Source organism: Acomys minous (genome assembly GCF_964271855.1).
Source record: "Acomys minous genome assembly, chromosome: 1".
Lineage (NCBI taxonomy): Eukaryota > Metazoa > Chordata > Mammalia > Rodentia > Muridae > Acomys > Acomys minous.
Window position 1 is genome coordinate 13,261,608 of NC_140483.1, and position 19,210 is coordinate 13,280,817.

Sequence of the window (19,210 nt, forward strand, 5' to 3'; positions counted from 1 at the left end):
GTGACACAGTGAGGCCTTGTCTTTTTTTTTTTTTTTTTTAAATGCTGTTAAAAAACAAAACAAAAGACCGTTAAAACAAAATAAATCCCCAGTTTCCTTAGAGTTTGGTATGGGGAGGGGGGAGGGTCTGATCATGTGACTCTGAGGAAGTGTGGCAGCCCTGGTCCCCAGTTCTGTCTTTTGCTTCTACCTCTGCAGTCCTCAGGGGCAGCAGATTGGACTTGGTAGAAGGCAGCAGGTGGAACATGACTCAGGTAATCATTTTTCCTTCCCAGGAAATGCTGTCTATGACTTCTTCATTGGCCGTGAATTAAATCCTCGAATTGGTGCTTTTGATCTCAAATACTTTTGTGAATTGCGCCCCGGATTGATTGGATGGGTATGTGTTTTGTTTTTCCCCCCAATTTTGATGGTAGGACTATCTTGTATTTAGAAGGAAGTGTAGGTGATTTTAAAGAAGATAATAGCTTTCTAGAATACTGTCTTAATAGCTGGATGTGGTGGCACACACCTGTTATCTCAGCACTCAGGAGGCAGAGGCAGGCAGATCTCTGGGTTTGAAGCCAGCCTGGTCTACAAAGTGAGTCTAGGACAGCCAAGGCTACACAGAGAAACCCTGTCTTAAAAAACAAACACACACATGTCTTAACGCAAAATATTTTCTTACTGTATTTTTTACAGGTTTAAGATACGTTGTTATGGATTATTAAACATCACAGAATTAGTATAGATGGAATAATGTAAAAATTACTGATTTCAAGAAAAGAAAAAAAAAAAGCACTGATTTCCTCTCCTTCTCAGACTTGAAGGAGAATTACAAAGAAAATAGATCCAAGACCCTGTATTCCTTAGCCGGATTCCTCGCCCAATCAGAGTCCAGTCAAGGACAGTGTTACTAAGGAGACCGGTAGCCCTTATTGTGTTGTGCGCTCTTTCTTGCTGGTTCCTCCCTTCTGCAGTGGCTCCTTAGTCTCACGTGCCCATGCCACTGTTTGAAAGGATACTGATCAGTCTTCTGTGAAGACCCACATCCACTGCCTTCTCTAGATGAGAGTGAGGCTGCACGGTTGCAAGATAGCACAGGTGTCTTGCTTTGTGGGGGTCACTGGGTTTCTCAGCTGTGCTTTGAGAGTGTTCTCTTGCCTTTTTCCAGGTGGTGGTGAACTTGGTGATGCTTTTGGCTGAAATGAAAGTACAGGAACGGAGTGCCCCATCCTTGGCAATGATCTTGGTTAATAGTTTCCAGTTCTTGTATGTGGTGGACGCCCTCTGGAATGAGGTAATTTATTGGACTTTTTTGTTTTTAAGGTCCTAGTAGTCCATGCTGGCTTGAACTTGTGATCTTCCAATTTGGCCTTTAGTTGTGCATTTCTGTGCCTATACAAAGTAGTTAAATAAATCTTAAAAAAATATTTTATTTATTATTTATACAGTATTTGGCCTGCATATGAGCCAGAAGGGCAGAAGAGGGCACCAGATCTCATTATAGATGGTTGTGAGCCACCGTGTGGTTGCTGGGAATTGAACTCAGGACCATTTGGAAGAACAGTTAGTGCTCTTAACCTCTGAGCCATCTCTCCAGCCAAAATAGCTAATTTTAAGAGCTAAGTTCTTGGAGGCCATGAAGTCAAGCAGCTTTGAGAGTTGATGAGTGGTTGGCTTCCCTCTGGGGAGCTGGAGCAGCTTATATCACAATGAGGGGGGCGGAGCTCACCTCTAGCTTGTGTTGACAATGAGGCAGCTCAAAGGGCCTGCACATGAACGTGTGTGTGTGTGTGTGTGTGTGTGTGTGTGTGTGTGTGAGAGAGAGAGAGAGAGAGAGAGAGAGAGAGAGGGAGAGAGAGAGAGAGAGAGAATAACTCTTATTTGGAAATGACTTTCTTCTGGTATCTTAAGGCACAATTTGTGTGTATGTGCATATGCACATGGCACTCCTGCATGGGTGTATGTGCACATACACACGTGAAGATCAGAGGACGCTTTCTGTTTTGTTTTTTCTTTTTTAAAAAATTTATTTATTATGTATATAGTATTCTGCCTACAGGTCAGAAGAGGGCACCAGATCTCATTATGGATGGTAGTGAGCTACCATGTGGTTGCTGGGAATTGAACTCAGCACCTCTGGAAGAGCAGGCAGTGCTCTTAACCTCTGAGCCATCTCTCTAGCCCCCCTTTATTTTCTTAAAACGTAATCTTTCACTGGCCTGAAGCTCAGCGAGTAGGCTTGGCAGACTGTCCAGCAAGCCTCAGGGATCCAGCTGTCTCTGACTGCCCTGTGCTGGATTACAAGTACACACCACCTCCCTCCTTTCTTTCTTTTTTATTTCACCACCTCATTTCTAAAATGTTGCTTCTGAGAGTTGAACTTGGCCTTCGTGCTTACCCGGCACTCACTTTACTTAGCATTCTCCCCTGTTGCTGTCCACACAGGCATGGGCTTGGGGAAGTTTCTTTCTGTCCTTAGTGTCTCAAGCAGATTATAAACAAGAGTGTTCACTGGATAGTTTCCTCAGCACCTGCCAACTGTTTGCAAATTAGCCATTGATGGGGAGTTTTCTGTCCTGGGAATGCTCAAGTGGACGGACCTGCTTTGAAGAGGAGTCTATCTAGTTAAGTCTGGAGGCCCTTAGAGCCTGGCCACAGTTTAACTGATCCCCTGCTTCATTACACTTGTCCTTCTCACTGACAGCTCCCCTTCATTCTGGCTTTTGTCACTGCACGTGTTTTTATCTGCCTTAGTCCTATGTTCCACAGTCATCTTCAGTCTCTAAGGAACCTATATCGGAGCATATGTCCCCAGAGTTGATAGCGTATGTGCCATTCTGACATCTAAGGTGTGAGCCTTTGGGCCTAGATTTCTGACCTGACTTTTTATCCTATGAGGCTGCCCTTGGAGGCACTACTTTTGCATTTAACACAGAACTAGGTTTTCAACAGACCTCTGATAGCTAGTTATCCTACCCCAAGGACAGATACCAAAGTTTCAGATATTCAGAGATGTGTCCATGAGTCTGGCCTTCAGGTATCTTGGTCCAGAGATACCTGATCGACCATGTGCTCACGCTGACAAACTCAGAGTGTGCCTGGGTGTGAACCCTTGGTTTGCCATGCTGCCCTCCAGCTTGCTTCTACTGTAGGCAGTGCACAGGGGAGTCCAGATGATCCAGACTTGCTTGGTGGTTGTTCCTTTCACAAATATATTGTGGACCCATTACTTCCTGCTAGGCACCGTGGCATTTACTTTCGACAAATGAGAGGTTTGCAATGCAGTAGAGAGCATAACTGGACAAGTAGAGTGACCAGTGACTTTCTGGAATGCAGGATGCTGGCATCTGAGAAGGATTGGCCAAGTGCAGGGTCAGGAAGGCTGCCCAGGGAGAGGACTGAGGCTGGGGGTGGAGGAAGGTGAAGTCAGGGAGGTCCTGAGCAAGCGCTGAAGCCTGAGAGGGGTTTAGAAGTCGGCTACTGCAGGACTTACGGGGAGGGGGAGGGGGAGGCGGGATGGGTGGGACACAGTGGCTTAGGCCAGAGCAACGGAACTGCTTTTCAGTATTTTGGAGTGCCTACACTTAACACACTTGGCCATAAGATGGCTTTTATTTCTTCCCACCTGTCATTTTAGGAAGCACTGCTGACCACCATGGATATCATCCACGATGGCTTTGGTTTCATGCTGGCCTTTGGGGACTTGGTGTGGGTTCCATTCACCTACAGCCTCCAGGCCTTTTACCTGGTCAGCCATCCCCATGACTTGTCCTGGCCATTGGCTTCTGTCATCATTGCTCTGAAACGTGAGTGCTAATCTCAGCCTCCATTCTGTGTTTGCTCCTTTGTGGTTGGTGTCTGTCTGTCACATGGCATTTCACTTGACCACAGGTTTAAAATAATTCATGATGGTTATTAAGTAGTGAGAAAATTCTAAAGTTCCCAAGAGAAGGAAGACATCGCTCTCCACTGGTCCTCTCAACAGAGCATCTTACTGTTATTTAGCTTGAATTGCTTTAGGAACAATTCCTTTTCTCTGTCAAATGCCTGCACTGTCTAGAGATGATAAAAATGAGATTGTTCCCCGGGTGTGGTGGCACATGCTGTTAATCCCAGAAGTCGGGAGGCAGAGGATCAATGTGAGTTCCAGGCCAGCCAGGTCTACAAAGTCAGCCCAGTCTCGAAAAACCAAAAAGAGATTGTTCTCCAAACAACACTCTGTCTTACTGTACAAGTGATACCAGGATACTGAGGCCTAAGGTGCTCACATACGGGCGGAGAGGGAACCAGTCCTCTGGGGAATGTCAGCTTGTACTTACTGGAGGATGATGCAAGTTTTAGTTGGAGGTGCAGTGGTTTAATATGGGATGGAAGAGGGACTGAGCGAGCAAGTCAGCACTTGTAAGAGGCGGGTGGGGGGCAGCGGCGTAGAGAGGTCCACTGTGGCTCTGAGTCCCACCAGGCCCAGTGTTCTTCAGTTCAGATGACATTCCTTTATTTCTTTGTCAGTAAAGTAAGTAATTTAAAACTTCCTGGATAGGAAAATTAGCATTGAACTTCAAATAGAGCTAGTTTTATGACATTATGAGTATCTGTAATGGAAGAGGAAAGCCAAGCTTTAGTTTCTCCATTGGTTTATTTATGTCAGTGGCACCTGAGTTATCCAAAAGTCTGTTTATCTTAGAGAGAAGCTGAAGTGGAGAATTGTTATTTCCTGTCATTCAGATCTTATCATAGGGGGGCCATGTTAGGCCTGTTAACTTGAGTACATCCCCCAAGTTGAGAGGTTTCACACTGAAGTGCAGACAACGTTTTCTGACTCAGCTGGTATTTTACTGAGGCTGCAGGTCTGAGAGCTAGCCCGCAAGGTAGCCTGTAGTCACGGTCGTCCTCCGTGGGGAAGGCTGTCTGTCTGTTAGTTTTGCCTCAAGATAGATCATGAGTGAGAATTTAAATGCTAGATTACATCTAAATTACTAACAGGAAAATATTTTAAAATTTCAGTTTGTGGATATGTAATCTTCCGTTGTGCAAACTCTCAGAAAAATGCATTCCGCAAGAATCCCGCTGATCCAAAGCTTGCACGTAAGGGCCGACTTTAATATGTTGATTTATACTTACTATGTGTGGGTTTTTATACCTCTTTTTTAGAAGTCATTAAAGTAGGTTTTTGTTTTTATGTAGATTTGAAGACCATTCATACTTCCACAGGAAAGAGTCTGCTTGTTTCTGGATGGTGGGGCTTTGTTCGCCATCCCAATTACTTGGGTGATCTCATCATGGCTCTGGCGTGGTCCCTCCCATGTGGTGAGCATCTCCGTGCTAACTTGACTGTTAGCTAACTTTCTCAGACTGCATGTCATTGATGGAGTTCTAGGCAGCTCCCCGGTCTGTTTTCTTGCCAACTTACAGTTGTCTACCTTCTGAAGGGATTGAGAACATTTTGAGATGGCTAAGAACATCATTTTGTTTGTAATCTGACATATCTTGGTTCAGAAAACTAGTTCTAGGGCATTTGAGGGAAATGAGAAAAGTCACTCAGCTGCTGTTGTTACCTGCAGGGTTTACCCACCTCCTGCCTTACTTCTACGTCATCTACTTCACCATCCTGCTGGTCCACCGAGAAGCCCGTGATGAGCACCAGTGTAGGAGGAAGTACGGCCTGGCCTGGGAGAAGTACTGCCTGCGAGTGCCCTACCGCATAGTCCCCTACATTTACTGACCTGTGCTCGGATGCCACCACGGGTCAGACCCTCTTACGGAAACAAGGAAAAGTCCAGAGTGAATTAACTTGATGCACTGACGGGATCTCTGGGTTTTGTTTGTTTGTTTGTTTTTTGTCTTTTCCAGTCAGGAATATGGAGCCAAATAGTAATCTTTTAATGTGGTTGTGTTTATTCACATTAAAGTATAGCAGCTAACAAGGGGGGAAATTCAAAGATGATATAATTTGGTTAATAGGAAAAGTTTAATCCCTAGAAATCTGAAGTCTTATTTTTGTATTTAAAAAAATTTTTTTTTCTTTCTGCCATTTGATTTTTCTTGAAAAATCTTAAAGTACATCTATGCACTTAGAGAATAGAATTCTCTTTGGGTCAATTTATAAGTAAAGCAAAAACCAGCCCAATCTTGATGGTATATGTGAAGAATAAGGACAGATCACTTGCAGGACCTGTTTAAGGGAGACCATTCATAGTAGTGGCTCAGCCTCAGCCTTTAAAAGTGCATTTGGAAATGTAAATACATAGGTTACGTTTATGTAATATATGGTGACTTGTGTTTTTTTCTGTACAGTTTTTGAATGTGAGATAATTGTCAGAAACTAAGTAGTTTTTTAACGAAAGCATTTTCAGTGTTTTAAATTAAGTTTTGTAAAGTAATGTGAATTTTAAAGTGTAAAGCAATTAGAGTTCATTTAAAGTTAAAACATAGGAGAGTTATTTTTCTTTATCCAAAGTTTGTGAATTTGGCTTTGCTACCTCAATTTGCAGGTGTGTGTTTGCCTATATAAACTGTTGCAAATAGAAAAAAAACCATATATTTTTGGAGTAACAGTACTATTTTAAATATTTTTACACACATTGCTGTTGGAAAAATTGCCATTTCAGGCTACTATTTTTTATATATTTTTTGACTTAAAATTCAACAGTATTTTTGCTACTGTTTAACTCATGCAGTTTATACTATTTTGTATCCTTTATGTCTTTAAAACTCTCGAGAAAGGAGTTCAGCCTGAAACACTCTAAGGAGCTAATTTAAAACTGTTGTCTTCTGTTTCAGTTTAGTATATATGCATAGCTAGTTGCAGCCGTTCAATTCTAGTGAGGTTGGTTAATTCCATAGTAACTGTAGGACAAGGGGCAGATTTACTAGACTTTTATATTCAAAGCTACATTGTTCTCTGAATCTTCAACCTAAGGGATGTAATACACACAGTGTATACGTTTGGATTCCTATTACATTTATCACACATGAGCCAGATGCAAAGTGCTCCTTCTGCTTTGCAGCTCAGAGTGTATGTAAAATAGCTGTGTTAATGTGATCATGAAGCGACACTGCATTCTGTAATTTTTAGATGCCTTTATGAAATTGTCATTGTTTTACTAGTATTGAGGTCTGCAGTGGGTGTTTTTCTGTTTTGCTGTTCTCTTGGTATCGACATGCTATGTGCTGAGCTTATAAGGAAACTTTGCATAAGATTAAAGAAGTGGGTTCTTTGCCTGGCAGTGAGAAGAGTCTGTGATAGGACAGTGCCACCGTGTCTGGTTATCAGGTGCAAGTTTTTAATTTGATGTTTGGCAAACTTTGTAATAAAATTTTAGTTGGAAACAAAACATTGAAAATAAAGTGTTGCTTTGATCACTTTATAGCCTCATTGCTTTTTGCCCATAGCTTTGGGGTTACCAGTGGTAAGGGGGCACATTCTTTGCCACCCCGACCCATTTTTTTCCCTAGGCTTATTTGTTTGGGTTTTTCTGAACTGCAGGAACCCAGGGACTTCTGACCAGCAGGTTTATAGTAAAGCAAAGGATGCTAGAGCCTGACCCAGTGGTGGTTCATTCCCGTAACTGCAGCATTCCAGGAGGTTTACTTAGGGTCTCCATGAGTTTGAGGCCATCCTGGGCTAGAGAGTGAAAACTTGTCTTGAGAAACAAAAACCCAGCAAACAATGAGTTAGAATTAGAATCTGAGGGTTTAGGGCTGGAATACACAACTCCTAAAAACTAGTCATCTTTAGTGTTCGCTGTTTAAGAATACCAAGTACGTAACAGCTGTTGTAGGCTCTGTCACACTCTGAAGCAAATATATATTAATAGCAGAAGCATCTGTGTTCCTTTGAAAAACAGTACAGACACTGCTTACCTGTCAGAAGTCTCCAGCGCCACACTTGCCACGTATGGCTGTTACCAGGCCGTTCCCCACATGTGAGGTGCCTGATGCATGTAAATCCAGGTAAAGCCAAACTTAAATTGGTTTGGTACGGGTGTTTATTTCATTCATTCTTCTCACACAGCAGTGCGACCTGCCTGGTGATCCAGTGTGTAGGAAGTTTCTTTGTTGGTAAATGCACTGATGTTAAGAAATGTATTGGTAAACCTGTAGTACTTCTTGACCTCTCCGGTGTTTGGAAAACTGGACACTCAAAAGTATGGAGTTCTGGGTCCATCTGGTCAGAAGCACGGTATGCTTCAGTAACCTAAAAATGAAGATTCCTAGTCAAATCACACAGTTAAGAAAGCCAACATTTTCTGTGAGTGGGTTTGAGGGTATTTGTGATGTTTGCACTAAACATTTAATGATTTTGTAGTTGCATGCTGAAATTGTATTTAGGGAAGTTAAAGATAACTTGGTAACTTTTGGTATAATATTCCTGAGTGGTGATACTGGACATCATCAGTTTTAGCATGTTTTTAGATCTTTAACAATATTGTGCTATTTTGTCTAAAGTACTTTATTACATTTCCCTCATTGGATGACAGGTAATGAGAATTCGAAGTTTGGGATTCCCTTACCAAGTAAATAATTACCTTTGTTGGCACAAAGTGGATGTCAGGAAATTCAGAGCATAACTTTGTGGGCAGCGAGTCTTCCAGTACATTCTGTTGAGGATCCCACCGTGCTCCCTCGAGGAATAAACCAAAAATGTAAACTCCTTTGGGAGCCTGTTGTTCCTGGATCTGATGAGAATGAAGGGTCAAGGGTCTTCTTTTAGAGGTCATGAGACTCAACCCCTTCCCCAGTGTGGTACGTCTCTGTTTTATGTTGCCCTGACTGCTTAGGTGAAACCAGACTCAAATTTCTAAGTCAGCAAGTTGTGCTCAAACCTACCTGCCTTTCCCAAGGGCTCCCTTACACAGTAAGGATTTGGAGATTGGAAACAGGTTAGGAACAGTTCTATAGCATATTGATACAGGAAAAATAATTTAGCTTGGAATAAGTTTGGATTTCTGGCCAGGCATGGTAGTGCACACCTTCAATCCTAGCACTTGGGAGGCAGAGGCAGGCGGATCTCTGTGAGTTCTAAGGACAGCCAGGGCTGTTACTCAGAGAAGCCCTGACTTGGGGGAGCAGGGTTGTGTGTGTGGAAGTGTAGTGGTGTGGATAGGAACGGCCCCCATAGACTCATGTGTTTGAATGGTTGGCCCTTGGGGAATGGCAATATTAGGAGGTGTGGCCTTGGAGGAAGTGTGTCACTGTTGGGATGGCCTTTGAGGTCTCCTGCGCTCAAGCTCTGCCCAGTGTGGAATTCGAGTCTCCTGGCTGCCTTTGGATCTGTCTCCAGCACCATGCAGGCCTGCATGCTGCCATGCTTCCTGCCAGGGTGATAATACTCTGAAACTATAAGCCACCCCCTATTAAATGTTTTCTTTTATAGGAGTTGCCTTGATCATGGTTGTCTCTTCACAGCAACAGAACCCAAACTAAGATGAAGAGTTTGGATTTCTGATGAACTCTTAGGTAGAAAATAGCATGTGCGTCCTGGGTAGCAAATGTTCATGCTCCTACTGCTCTGGGGGCTGAGGGGCAGGACACATGAGCATTGCAGTGCTCTGGAGGCTGAGGGGCAGAGCACATGAGCATTGCAGTGCTCTGAGGGGCTGAGGGGCAGGGCACATGAGCATTGCAGTGCTCTGAGGGGCTGAGGGGCAGGGCACACGTGCATTGCAGTGCTTTGAGGGGCTGACGGGCAGGGCACATGAGCATTGCAGTGCTCTGAGGGGCTGAGGGGCAGGGCACATGAGCATTGCAGTGCTCTGAGGGCTGAGGGGCAGGGCACATGAGCATTGCAGTGCTCTGGGGGCTGAGGGGCAGGGCACATGAGCATTGCAGTGCTCTGAGGGGCTGAGGGGCAGGGCACATGCGCATTGCAGTGCTCTGAGGGCTGAGGGGCAGAGCACATGAGCATTGCAGTGCTGAGGGGGCTGAGGGGCAGGGCACATGAGCATTGCAGTGCTCTGAGGGGCTGAGGGGCAGGGCACATGCGCATTGCAGTGCTCTGGGGCCTTTGCTTCTCCTCTGGAGAACCTAGTGAGTCCTTAAAGATGCAGAATGGGCTCTGGTACCTGAGGAGTCAGCTCATTGACCTGGGACCTGTGTAGACAGACAGGCCACAGTGTGCTCAGGGCAGTTTTGAACTTGTCTTGAACTTGTTAAGTAATTGAGATAACCTTGAGCTGCCGATCCTTTTGCCTTCATACCCCAAGTTCTGGGATCATAGTTGTGGGCCACCATACCTAATGTAGGAATTTTCTCTGAAGAACACTGTAAGTAATTGTACCAAAGAGCCATTCAAAGCAAATGGAAGCTATCTTACTTTACCCTAAATCAAACTTGGTTCTTGGTGTAAAACAGAAAGAGGTGAGAACCTGCTTACATATAATACAAACTTAAGCCAAAATTATGTTTGTTTTTTTTTTTGGGTTTTTTTTTTTTTTTTTTCGAGACAGAGTCTCTCTGTGTAGCCTGGGCTGTCCTGGACTCACTTTGTAGACCAGGCTGACCTCGAACTCACAGCGATCCGCCTGCCTCTGCCTCCCGAGTGCTGGGATTAAAGGCGTGCGCCACCACACCCGGCAAGCCAAAATTATGTTAATGATGGAAAACAGCACTTTTTCCTGGCCTAGCCAAGGGTGTCCATTGTCTTCACTCATACTGAGTAAAGTGTCCAATAAGACAAGAAAAAGGTATAAAAGTGATACATTAGGAAGGAAGAAAAACTTAGATTTTTTTTCTTTCGTTCCTGTGTTTAAGACCATGACCAAAAGCAACAGAGGGAGGAAAGGGCTCATTTAGTTTACATGGGCCCTCTCGTCTCTTTTTAGTCAAGGAAATGCCTACAATTTGAGATATTTTCTCCTTTGAGGTTTTGTTCCCCCAGATTTAATTTTAAAAAATCACCTAACCAGGACACTGTCCCTTATTTTATCCTTTTGTTTGTTTTTGCTTTTTGAGACAGGGTTTCTCTGTGTAGCCTTGGCTGTTCTGGACTCACTTTGTAGACCAGGCTGGCTTCAAACACAGCGATCCACCTGCCTATGCCTTCTGAGTGCTGGGATTGAAGGCAAGCACCACCACCGCCTGGCTTTTTTTTTATTTTAAAGGATGTATTTATTCATTTTATGTGTTCTATCTGTAACTACACCTGCCCGCCAGAAGAGGGCATCAGATCTCAGTATTAGATGGTTGTGAGTCACCAGGTGGTTTCTGGAATTGAACTCAGGACCTCTGGAAGAGCAGTCAGTGTTCTTAACCACTGAGCCATCTTTCAAGCTCTATTTTTTTCTCTCCCCATAGACAGGGTTTCTTTGTGTAGCTCTGGTTGGCCTGGAACACAGAGCTCCACTTGCTTCTGCCTCCTGAGTGCTGGGATTAAAGATGTGTGCCACCACCACCTTTTTCTTTTCTTTTCTTTTCTTTTTTTTTTTTGAGAAAGGGTTTCTCTGTGTATCCTTGGCTGTCCTAGACTCGATTTGTAGACCAGCCTAGCCTTGAACTCACAGCGATCTGCCTGCCTTTGCTTCCCAAGTGCTGGGATTAAAGGCATGTGCCACCATGCCCAGATCTCTTTTTTATTCTTAAAAGACCTCATGGACTCCACTAAAACGCTTCACTAAAAAGCTTTCAGTAGAGCAGCAGAGGACAAAGTCAGCCTTCAGACAGCAGTAGATTTTAGTGGGAGAGGCAGCATGCCCACCCCTTAAATCCCAGCACTTGACAAACAGGCAGACAGATCTCTGAGCTCCACATAGTGAGTTCTAGGCCAGCATGATCTACATAATTCCACAACAGCCAGAGCTACATAGTGAGATCCTGTCTCAAAAAAACAAAGCTAAGTAACAGCAAATTAGTAGCTCTTATCAAAACAGAACATGGAAAAAAAAACTTACAATAATCTAAAAAGTAAAAAATCTGGGAATAGGCCTAATCATGGACTTACAAGACTTCTACAAGAAAAATCAAAGATGTAAGACAATGGAAAGACGAGCTAGGATTAATAAGTGAAAATGGCTTTACCACTAAAAGCAATCTGCAGGTTCAATACAATACCTACCAAAATTCTAATGATAATCTTTACAGAACTCAAAAAAAAAAAAAAAAAAAAAGAAAAAGAAAAAAAAATCTTAAGATCTGTATGAAAACACTAAAGATCACAGATAACTAAAGCAGGTCTAAGCAGAAAGAACACAGCTGGAGTTACGGCATTACTTGACTGCACACTATCCTACATAGCTGCAGTGAGAAGGGCAGCCTCGCATTGGCACGAAATCACATGTAGACGTGACGGCTACGGATAAGCCCACAGAACTGGGCGAGTCGTACTCTAGTCCTAAAATGGAGGTTGGATCTTTTCCAATCTCCTCAGCACCCAGTACCTGGAAAGCTTTCCTGACTACGTGGAACCTCCCCTGGAGGAGTCTGGCGATAGGATCATCTTCTTGAGCTTTGACAGGAGAAATTACTTTGTGAGTGAAAGTGAGGTCTTCTATGGAGATTCCGTGGGTCCTTCCATAATCTTGAAGCACAGCAGTAAGAAAGGCTTGGAAGAGAAACAGTGCCAGAGTTTCTGGTAAGCCTCAGGTTTCCTGGGGGGTAGGAACTATGGCTGCCCCGTGGTGATGTAGGGAGGAGGCAGGAAGGAAGGGTAATAGGATATTGTGTATCATTTTACTCCTATAGAAAACACTGCATCCTAGAGGGAAGCTTGGTAAGATGCAGATGTTCTAAAGGGAAGTTCGCAACACTCAGGCAGTAAGCAATTAAAAAGTTTCAGGACTCCCGCACGCCCCCCCCTCCCCCATCCCCCGGCCCCGGCCCCGGCCCCACTGCACCCAGTGCCAGCTTTTGACTGGAGACAAAGTAGACCTGGTCCCTAAGCCAAGATCAAGCACAGACCTCACCAGCCTTCCCTGTCACAGCAGGTGCCTATGACCTCCCTACCCTCCTCAATTGCAGCCGCTGCCTGCTGCCTCTCCTACAGTGGCCATCTTTCTGGCTTCAGCCCACACTTGCTGTCTGGGCCTTGTGCCTGTCCTTGGTAGATCCTCGTCACTGGATCCTAGTTAGTTGTAGGACTTTCCACCCCTCCACCTCCCCCCACCCCTTTTTATCTTTTTTCTATTAGATTCCTCATTTTCGGTGTGAGTGTTTTGCTTTCACCACGTCTGTGTCCCACATGTGTGCTTGGTGCCTGTGGGCGTCAGAAGGTTGGATGCTCTGGAACTGGACTTAGGGATGTTTGTGGAATACTGTGTCAGTGCTGGTAATCAAACCTGGGTCCTGTGCAAAAGGACTGCTAAGCCATTGCTCCAGGGCCTCAGGTACATTTCTTTACTTCTCTGCGCCACGTTTTCCCTAGTTGTACAGACGATGACAGTAACAGCCTTCAAGGGCCACTGAGCGAAACGTAGGACCAGAACAGAGGGCTGGCGGTCTGTAGTGCTGGGAGAATGCTGTTTATTCTCCTTCCCTGACCTACTTGGGTAATAGTTGATAGCTTCAGGACACATCTGAGGAGTCCTTCCCTTAGCGGCCTTTTCTGGCCTTCAGTTGTGATTGCCCCTTTTTATATTCAGAACGTTGATTCACGCATAAGCCCATGGAAAGCTACTCATTCTTCAAGTACTGACTGACTGGGATCTTTGTTGGTGTTGGACAAGTTAGATACGAGGGTGCAACAGAAATGAAAAACAACAACAACAACAAAAACAAGGGGCTGGAGAGTTTCCTCAGAGGTTAAGAGCACTGGCTGCCTTTCCAGAGGACCTGAGTTCAATTCCCAGCAACCACGTGGTGGCTCACATCTAAAATGTGATCTGATGCCCTCTTCTGGCCTGCAGGTGTTACATGCAGATAGAGCACTGTATGCATAATAATAAATAAATAAATCTTTAAAAAACAAAACAGCCCGCCTACCTGTTCCTGCTTTGGTGGAGCTCAGTCTACTATGGCATCTTCACAGGTCCCTATGGGTCTTGGCTCCCTGCTGCTGTGACATAGCCCAGTTAATGTCTGCCTTTCTTTCCTGCTGAGTGTTTGTGCCGAGAAGGTAGGGGGCAGCAGCCACTGGACCATCAATTCTTATTAGTAAAGACTGCCTGCTCTTCCAGAGGTCGTGAGTTCAGTTCCCAGCAACCACATGGTGGCTCACAACCATCTATAATGTGATCTGATGTCCTCCCAGGCAGAGCACTGTATACATAATAAATCTTTAAAAAACCAAAAACTAAACCAAAACCAAAACAAACAAACAAACAAAACGGCTCTCGAACTCTGGATTCTTTCTTTAAAAAAAAAAAAAAAAAGAGTGCCTGAGGTGTGGTATTTCCTCCTGTTGTAGGCCTTACAGAAGATGAGATAAGGAAAGGTGGGGCAGGACAGGCTCAGGTCCCACAGGGCTGCAGCTGCTGCCTTCTGGGCCAGTGGTGGTGGAGTGGCTGAGTGCAGATGCCCCAGAGGTAGATGTGGGTCAGCCCTGGGTGCTAGCACTCACCTTGTGGAGAGAAGAAAGCAGAGAGCCAGTATCTTGCAGGAAATCCACTAGCGGAGTCACTCTCAATGGCATGTTTGGATCTCTGGCTGACCAGGGTAAGAAGCTGTCTCCAGGTTGTGACAAACATCATGTACCTGGTGAGAAGCCAGGGGACAGGGTGAGGCAGGGCAGGGCAGCTGAGGGCATAGTGGCTACTCGCTGCCACGTGGCCCTGGCAGCCTCCTCCAGTCCACCAGGCGGCAGCTTTCATTACTCACTTCAGCCTACCTCAGCCTCTTATTTTATACTCTGATGGTCACTGGGCACAGTTTGAGGCCTCTCAGAGGAAAGGGAAGATGGGCTGTGGAAGACAGGGGTTTGGAAATGCCTGGCTGGGCCACGAAGAATCTAAGAATCTGCGTTGCAGGCTTTGCCCACAGCTGACACTCATGTCCTGAGGCACAGGCTGGGCACAGAACCTCTGGGCTTGCATTTTAATGCTTCTGTGTTCTAGTTGTGACATCCTGGGTAAGTCATTTCCTGTGCTGTGGTTTACTCTTTTCTGAAACAGGATGATGGCAGCATCAGCACCCACCTCCCATCATGGGGCCACTGTGAGAACTCGGTGAGGGAGACACAACTAGAGCTTTCTTTCTTTTTCTTTCTTTTTTTATTTTTTGTTGTTTGTTTTTCGAGACAAAGATTCTCTGTGTATCCTTGGCTGTCCTGGACTCACGTTGTAGACCAGGCTGGCCTCGAACTCACAGTGATCCAACTGCCTCTGCCTCCCGAGTGCTGGGATTAAAGGCTTGCGCCACCACTGCCCCGGCTACAACTAGAGTTTTCACACATTATTCCTCCACTCCCGCTGGCCAGTTTTTCCGGCATGGGGTGGGGTTGTGGGAAGAAATGCATACTGGGTAATTCCGGCTCTCAGCAGGTCTTTTGTTTTCTCATCCCAAAAGAAGGGTGAGAAAAACCCAAGAGCCTCAGCTGTGTGGTAAGTGTGTGGGCGACTGACAAGCTCCGGCAGAAGTGGCGATGGATGGCGGCGCCAGCTCTTATGCCTACCGGTGGTGTATGGCGGTGTACGCCACTTTGGCCCAGGTGTTGAAGAAGTTCACCCGATGGACGAGGTCGCTCACCCAGGAGCTCAGGGGCTTGCAGGACTTGTAGGCATTCTTCTGCGGATTGAGAGAGGGGGGCGGGGGGTAGAGGGAGGGGGGGGGGAAGGGAGAGGGGGGTGTTGTGTCTGTAACTGTTTCTAGAGGGCATTAGGCACCTCTCTGCCAGGGACAAACACCTTGGCAGGAGATGCCGTTTTCCTGCTGAAAAAACAGCGATAAGTCTGAAAATTAGTCCTAAGGAAATTCTAACTGGAAGTGCCTGCCCTGGCTACAGGCTTTCATTGCTCTTAAATGTTCACCTCTCACCTCCCTCTTATTTCTGGGGACACCGTTTTCATGGGGACGCTGGGTGTTCAGCCACATGAACTCCCTAGCCTTCCTAGGGCAAGTTATCAGCCTCACATACTAGATGGTCCTTTTCTTTCCAGCCCGGCAGAGCTGGCCTAGCCTCCTGCTCACAGCCTTCACTGCTCAGTTCTCTAATGCTGCTCAGAGCATCACCGCCCCTCAAACGTCAAGGGATGGAGGGAGTGGGGCTTGCAGTCCTCAGCCGTCTCCATCGTCTCTTTACAGTAGGTGTCCTGTGAGGCATCCTGACCTCCCGGCCCCTCCTCTGCCCTCACTAGAAATCAGTGGTCACTCTCTCCTATGCTATGGACGCCCCCAACCCCCCTCCCACCTCCAGGGCACCCATGTTTCTCCTGAATTCTGACTACTTCCCTTCGGATTCAACTCTCTGGCTCCTCCGTTTGAGGTGAATCCTTTTCTTGTCTCCAGCCCTCACTTCTGGTGGTCCCTTTGTCACATCCAGGCTGACAACAGTAGTAAGTCTTGCCTAGAGTTCTTTCAACCTAACTGTTTTCGGTAGCTTCACTCCGAAGTCCCCTAGCTCTACACACCTGTCACTTGTCTGAGCTGGACATGCCATTTAGATCTGTGAGTCAGACATGCAGCCACACAGCCCCATGCCTGCAGCCATGTCACAGCCTCCCAGCACAGTGTCACCAATGAGCCCAGGAATCCTGTCAATTCTGAAGTCCTGTGTTACATAATATGAGTGCTGCATTTCAACTTTTCAGTAGTTTATACTGAAGTTTTAAAGAATTAGTTGTCATTGATGCCTTTAGCCTGTTTCCATGTTTCCTACATAAGTTGTTGTTGTTTTTTAACATTACTATGGTGAACTGCAGTTTGCATAATCATCCAAAGAGATACATATTCAGTGGTTGTTAGGTGTAGTTATTGAGTTGGACAACCAATACTTCAGTCACCTTCAGCATATCTTCACCAAAAAACAAACTAAAGCAAACAAAAACGCGCACTGCTTTGCTGCCTGTCACTGCTGGCTGGAGGCAACCACTGCTGTGTGGGCCTGTCTGCCCGTCACTGCTGGCTGGGGGCAGCCACTGCTGTGTGGGTTTGTCTGCCCGTCACTGCTGGCTGGGGGCAGCCACTGCTGTGTGGGCCTGTCTATTATGGGCACCTCATTTAAGTGAGTTGTGTACTGTGGCCTTCTGTGGTGACCCTCTCATGCTCTTCAGAAGAGCCTCGGTTTTCAGGGTTTACCCATGTGGCATTTGTCAGCACTGCTTATATAGGTGGCGGTCATTTGTAATAGTTTCTTGTTTCCTAAGGGTATGTGGCTTACAGCATTTGTAAGCAAAGTTTATACTAAAAATTTGAATAAGATAAAACAGAAGAGCAAACTGGAATACGAAATATTTCTGCTAAAATATAAAATGAAAACCAACGCCTTCTCCTACACGTGGAGCACTGGGACAGCCTTAAGGGCAGTGCTGAGTCCGGCTTCTTCTTCCACAACGTCTGTGCTTCTTAAAATTGAAACACAAGCACTTTTGCAAGTAAACACAGGCCGCCATATTCTTTGGGAGCATTAAAAATTTTACCAAGACCTTTGCCCACACACCTTATCTTGTGACTGGACCTTAGTGTGTGTGACCAGATTTCTCTTCCTGCTATTTTCAGATGTATGCTGTTACAGCTTTGTGGGGCACGCCTCCAAGGTAAATTTAGGTAGAGTTGCCACATTGTCCTCTGCTGGGTGGTATCCACTCATATTTGTACTCAATGTAGGGGAGCACAGCGGTCGCACACTGTCTTGTGTGGATCAGCTAGCGTAGGTGAGCACAGCGGTCACACACTGTCTTGTGTGGATCAGCTAGCGTAGGTGAGCACAGCGGTCACACACTGTCTTGTGTGGATCAGCTAGCGTGGTCAGGCAAGAGGCAGAGAGGAAGTACAGCTGCTTACCTGCCACAGCATGGGCACTCTGGCTCCAAGGAAAGAGTTATATATCTCCTCCAGATCCTCGGTGAGGATGCTCTCTCCGTTTATAGCAAGTTCAAGATCCTTTAAGGATTTATGTATAACAGATAATAACTTATTGAAACGTTCTAGTTCTTGTTTCAGAATGGTTATCAAGGCAGAGTGGATAAGGGGATCGAAGCCTGAATTGAAAGAAGAGGGGAAGGGAGGAAAACATCATGTTTATGGGGGAGAAAGGAGATTTGCCCTGAGGTATGCAGGCCTCCAACTTGGAAGAAGTCCATGTATTTGACCACAGTTGGTAGACATTTTCTAGGGGAGTCTAAATTAGAGTGTCATCTCCCTTAATATGCAAATCAGTCAATAGCCACTGTGTCTTGAGAAAGCTTTAGCCAGTCATGGTGACGACGGTGACGCACACCTTTAGTCTCAGTGATTGGGAGACAGAAGCAGGCTGATCGCTTGGTTCCAGGCCAGCCAGGGCTCCTTGGTGAGACCCTCTCTTGAATCTTTTTTCCTCACACTTGCAGGCACAACTGAAGGCTAGATTTGGCATTCTGCGAGATGCACCCTCGGCTTTCCCCCTTGTGCCAGTGCCAGTGCACGTACTCAGTCGGAGCTCACGGTAGCCAATAAGTGATGTCATCTCACAGGACCACTGTCGGTTATGTGTTGTCACATATGCACATCGCTATGCATTTTGGTAATCTGTGGCTCAACATTTCGGTCCAAAATGAATTTTGGAGAATTAGACTATAGGGTTGGAGAGATGGCTCAGTGGTTAGGGAGCACGTGCCACTCTTTGCTCTTGCAGAGGCCTTGAGTTTGATATCCAGCACCCACATCATGGCTAACAACTGGCTGTAACTCCAGCTTGAAGGGAGCTGATGTCTCTTTGTGTTCTTAGGCACCTGCTTTCAGGTGTACACCCTGCCAACATACAGTTTTAAGAGCAGGGTGTGGTGGTGTACACCTGTAATCCCAGCACTGGAGAGGCAGAGGCAGGCACATTGCTGTGAGTTCAAGGCCAGCCTGGTCGATCTACAAAGAGAGTGCAGGACAGCCTAGGTAAAATTTTGAAAAGGAATTTGGGATTTTAAAATTTAACTTGAAATTTTCTCTGGATTCAGGCATTTGCCTCCTCAGAGCTTGGACTGGGCCTGACCTCCCCTCCATCAAGAGACCCTTGTCCTCCATCTTACTGTTCTGAGTGCTACCCCAGAGGCCAGAGGTCGGGGAGAGCAGCACTGGGCAGTGACATCAGCAGAGCTCTTGTCTGTTATGATGGCTCCTGCATCCTTTTTGGTCTTGGTGCCTTTGGGCTCCCTTCTTCCCATACCAC

The 19,210-nt window shown here is 45.8% G+C and overlaps 2 protein-coding genes across 7 annotated transcripts in view; one reads left to right on the plus strand and one right to left on the minus strand.

The window, feature by feature from the left end:
• The window catches only part of LBR (lamin B receptor), a 27,470-nt gene extending 20,126 nt beyond the window's left edge, over positions 1–7,344 (plus strand). Inside the window, exons 9-14 of the mRNA XM_084794001.1 lie at positions 276–379; positions 1,154–1,279; positions 3,623–3,791; positions 4,990–5,070; positions 5,170–5,292; positions 5,547–7,344. Coding sequence (XP_084650127.1) covers positions 276–379; positions 1,154–1,279; positions 3,623–3,791; positions 4,990–5,070; positions 5,170–5,292; positions 5,547–5,707 — 764 coding nt within the window. The 3' untranslated portion in view covers positions 5,708–7,344. The remainder of the gene's footprint in view (positions 1–275; positions 380–1,153; positions 1,280–3,622; positions 3,792–4,989; positions 5,071–5,169; positions 5,293–5,546) is intronic.
• Positions 1–19,210, minus strand: part of DNAH14 (dynein axonemal heavy chain 14) — a 230,415-nt gene that overhangs the window by 7,565 nt on the left and 203,640 nt on the right. For 4 of the 6 annotated variants that reach the window (XM_084793762.1, XM_084793763.1, XM_084793764.1 and 1 more), the window contains 6 exons: positions 17,854–18,050; positions 15,527–15,639; positions 14,477–14,610; positions 12,360–12,523; positions 8,514–8,663; positions 5,980–8,182 (listed from right to left, as the gene is read on the minus strand). In XM_084793762.1, coding sequence (XP_084649888.1) covers positions 7,979–8,182; positions 8,514–8,663; positions 12,360–12,523; positions 14,477–14,610; positions 15,527–15,639; positions 17,854–18,050 — 962 coding nt within the window. In that variant the 3' untranslated portion in view covers positions 5,980–7,978. Of the gene's footprint in view, positions 1–1,243; positions 1,378–5,979; positions 8,183–8,513; positions 8,664–12,359; positions 12,524–14,476; positions 14,611–15,526; positions 15,640–17,853; positions 18,051–19,210 lie in introns of those variants that run through there. The other 2 variants (XR_014781398.1, XR_014781397.1) reach the window with 2 other exon arrangements.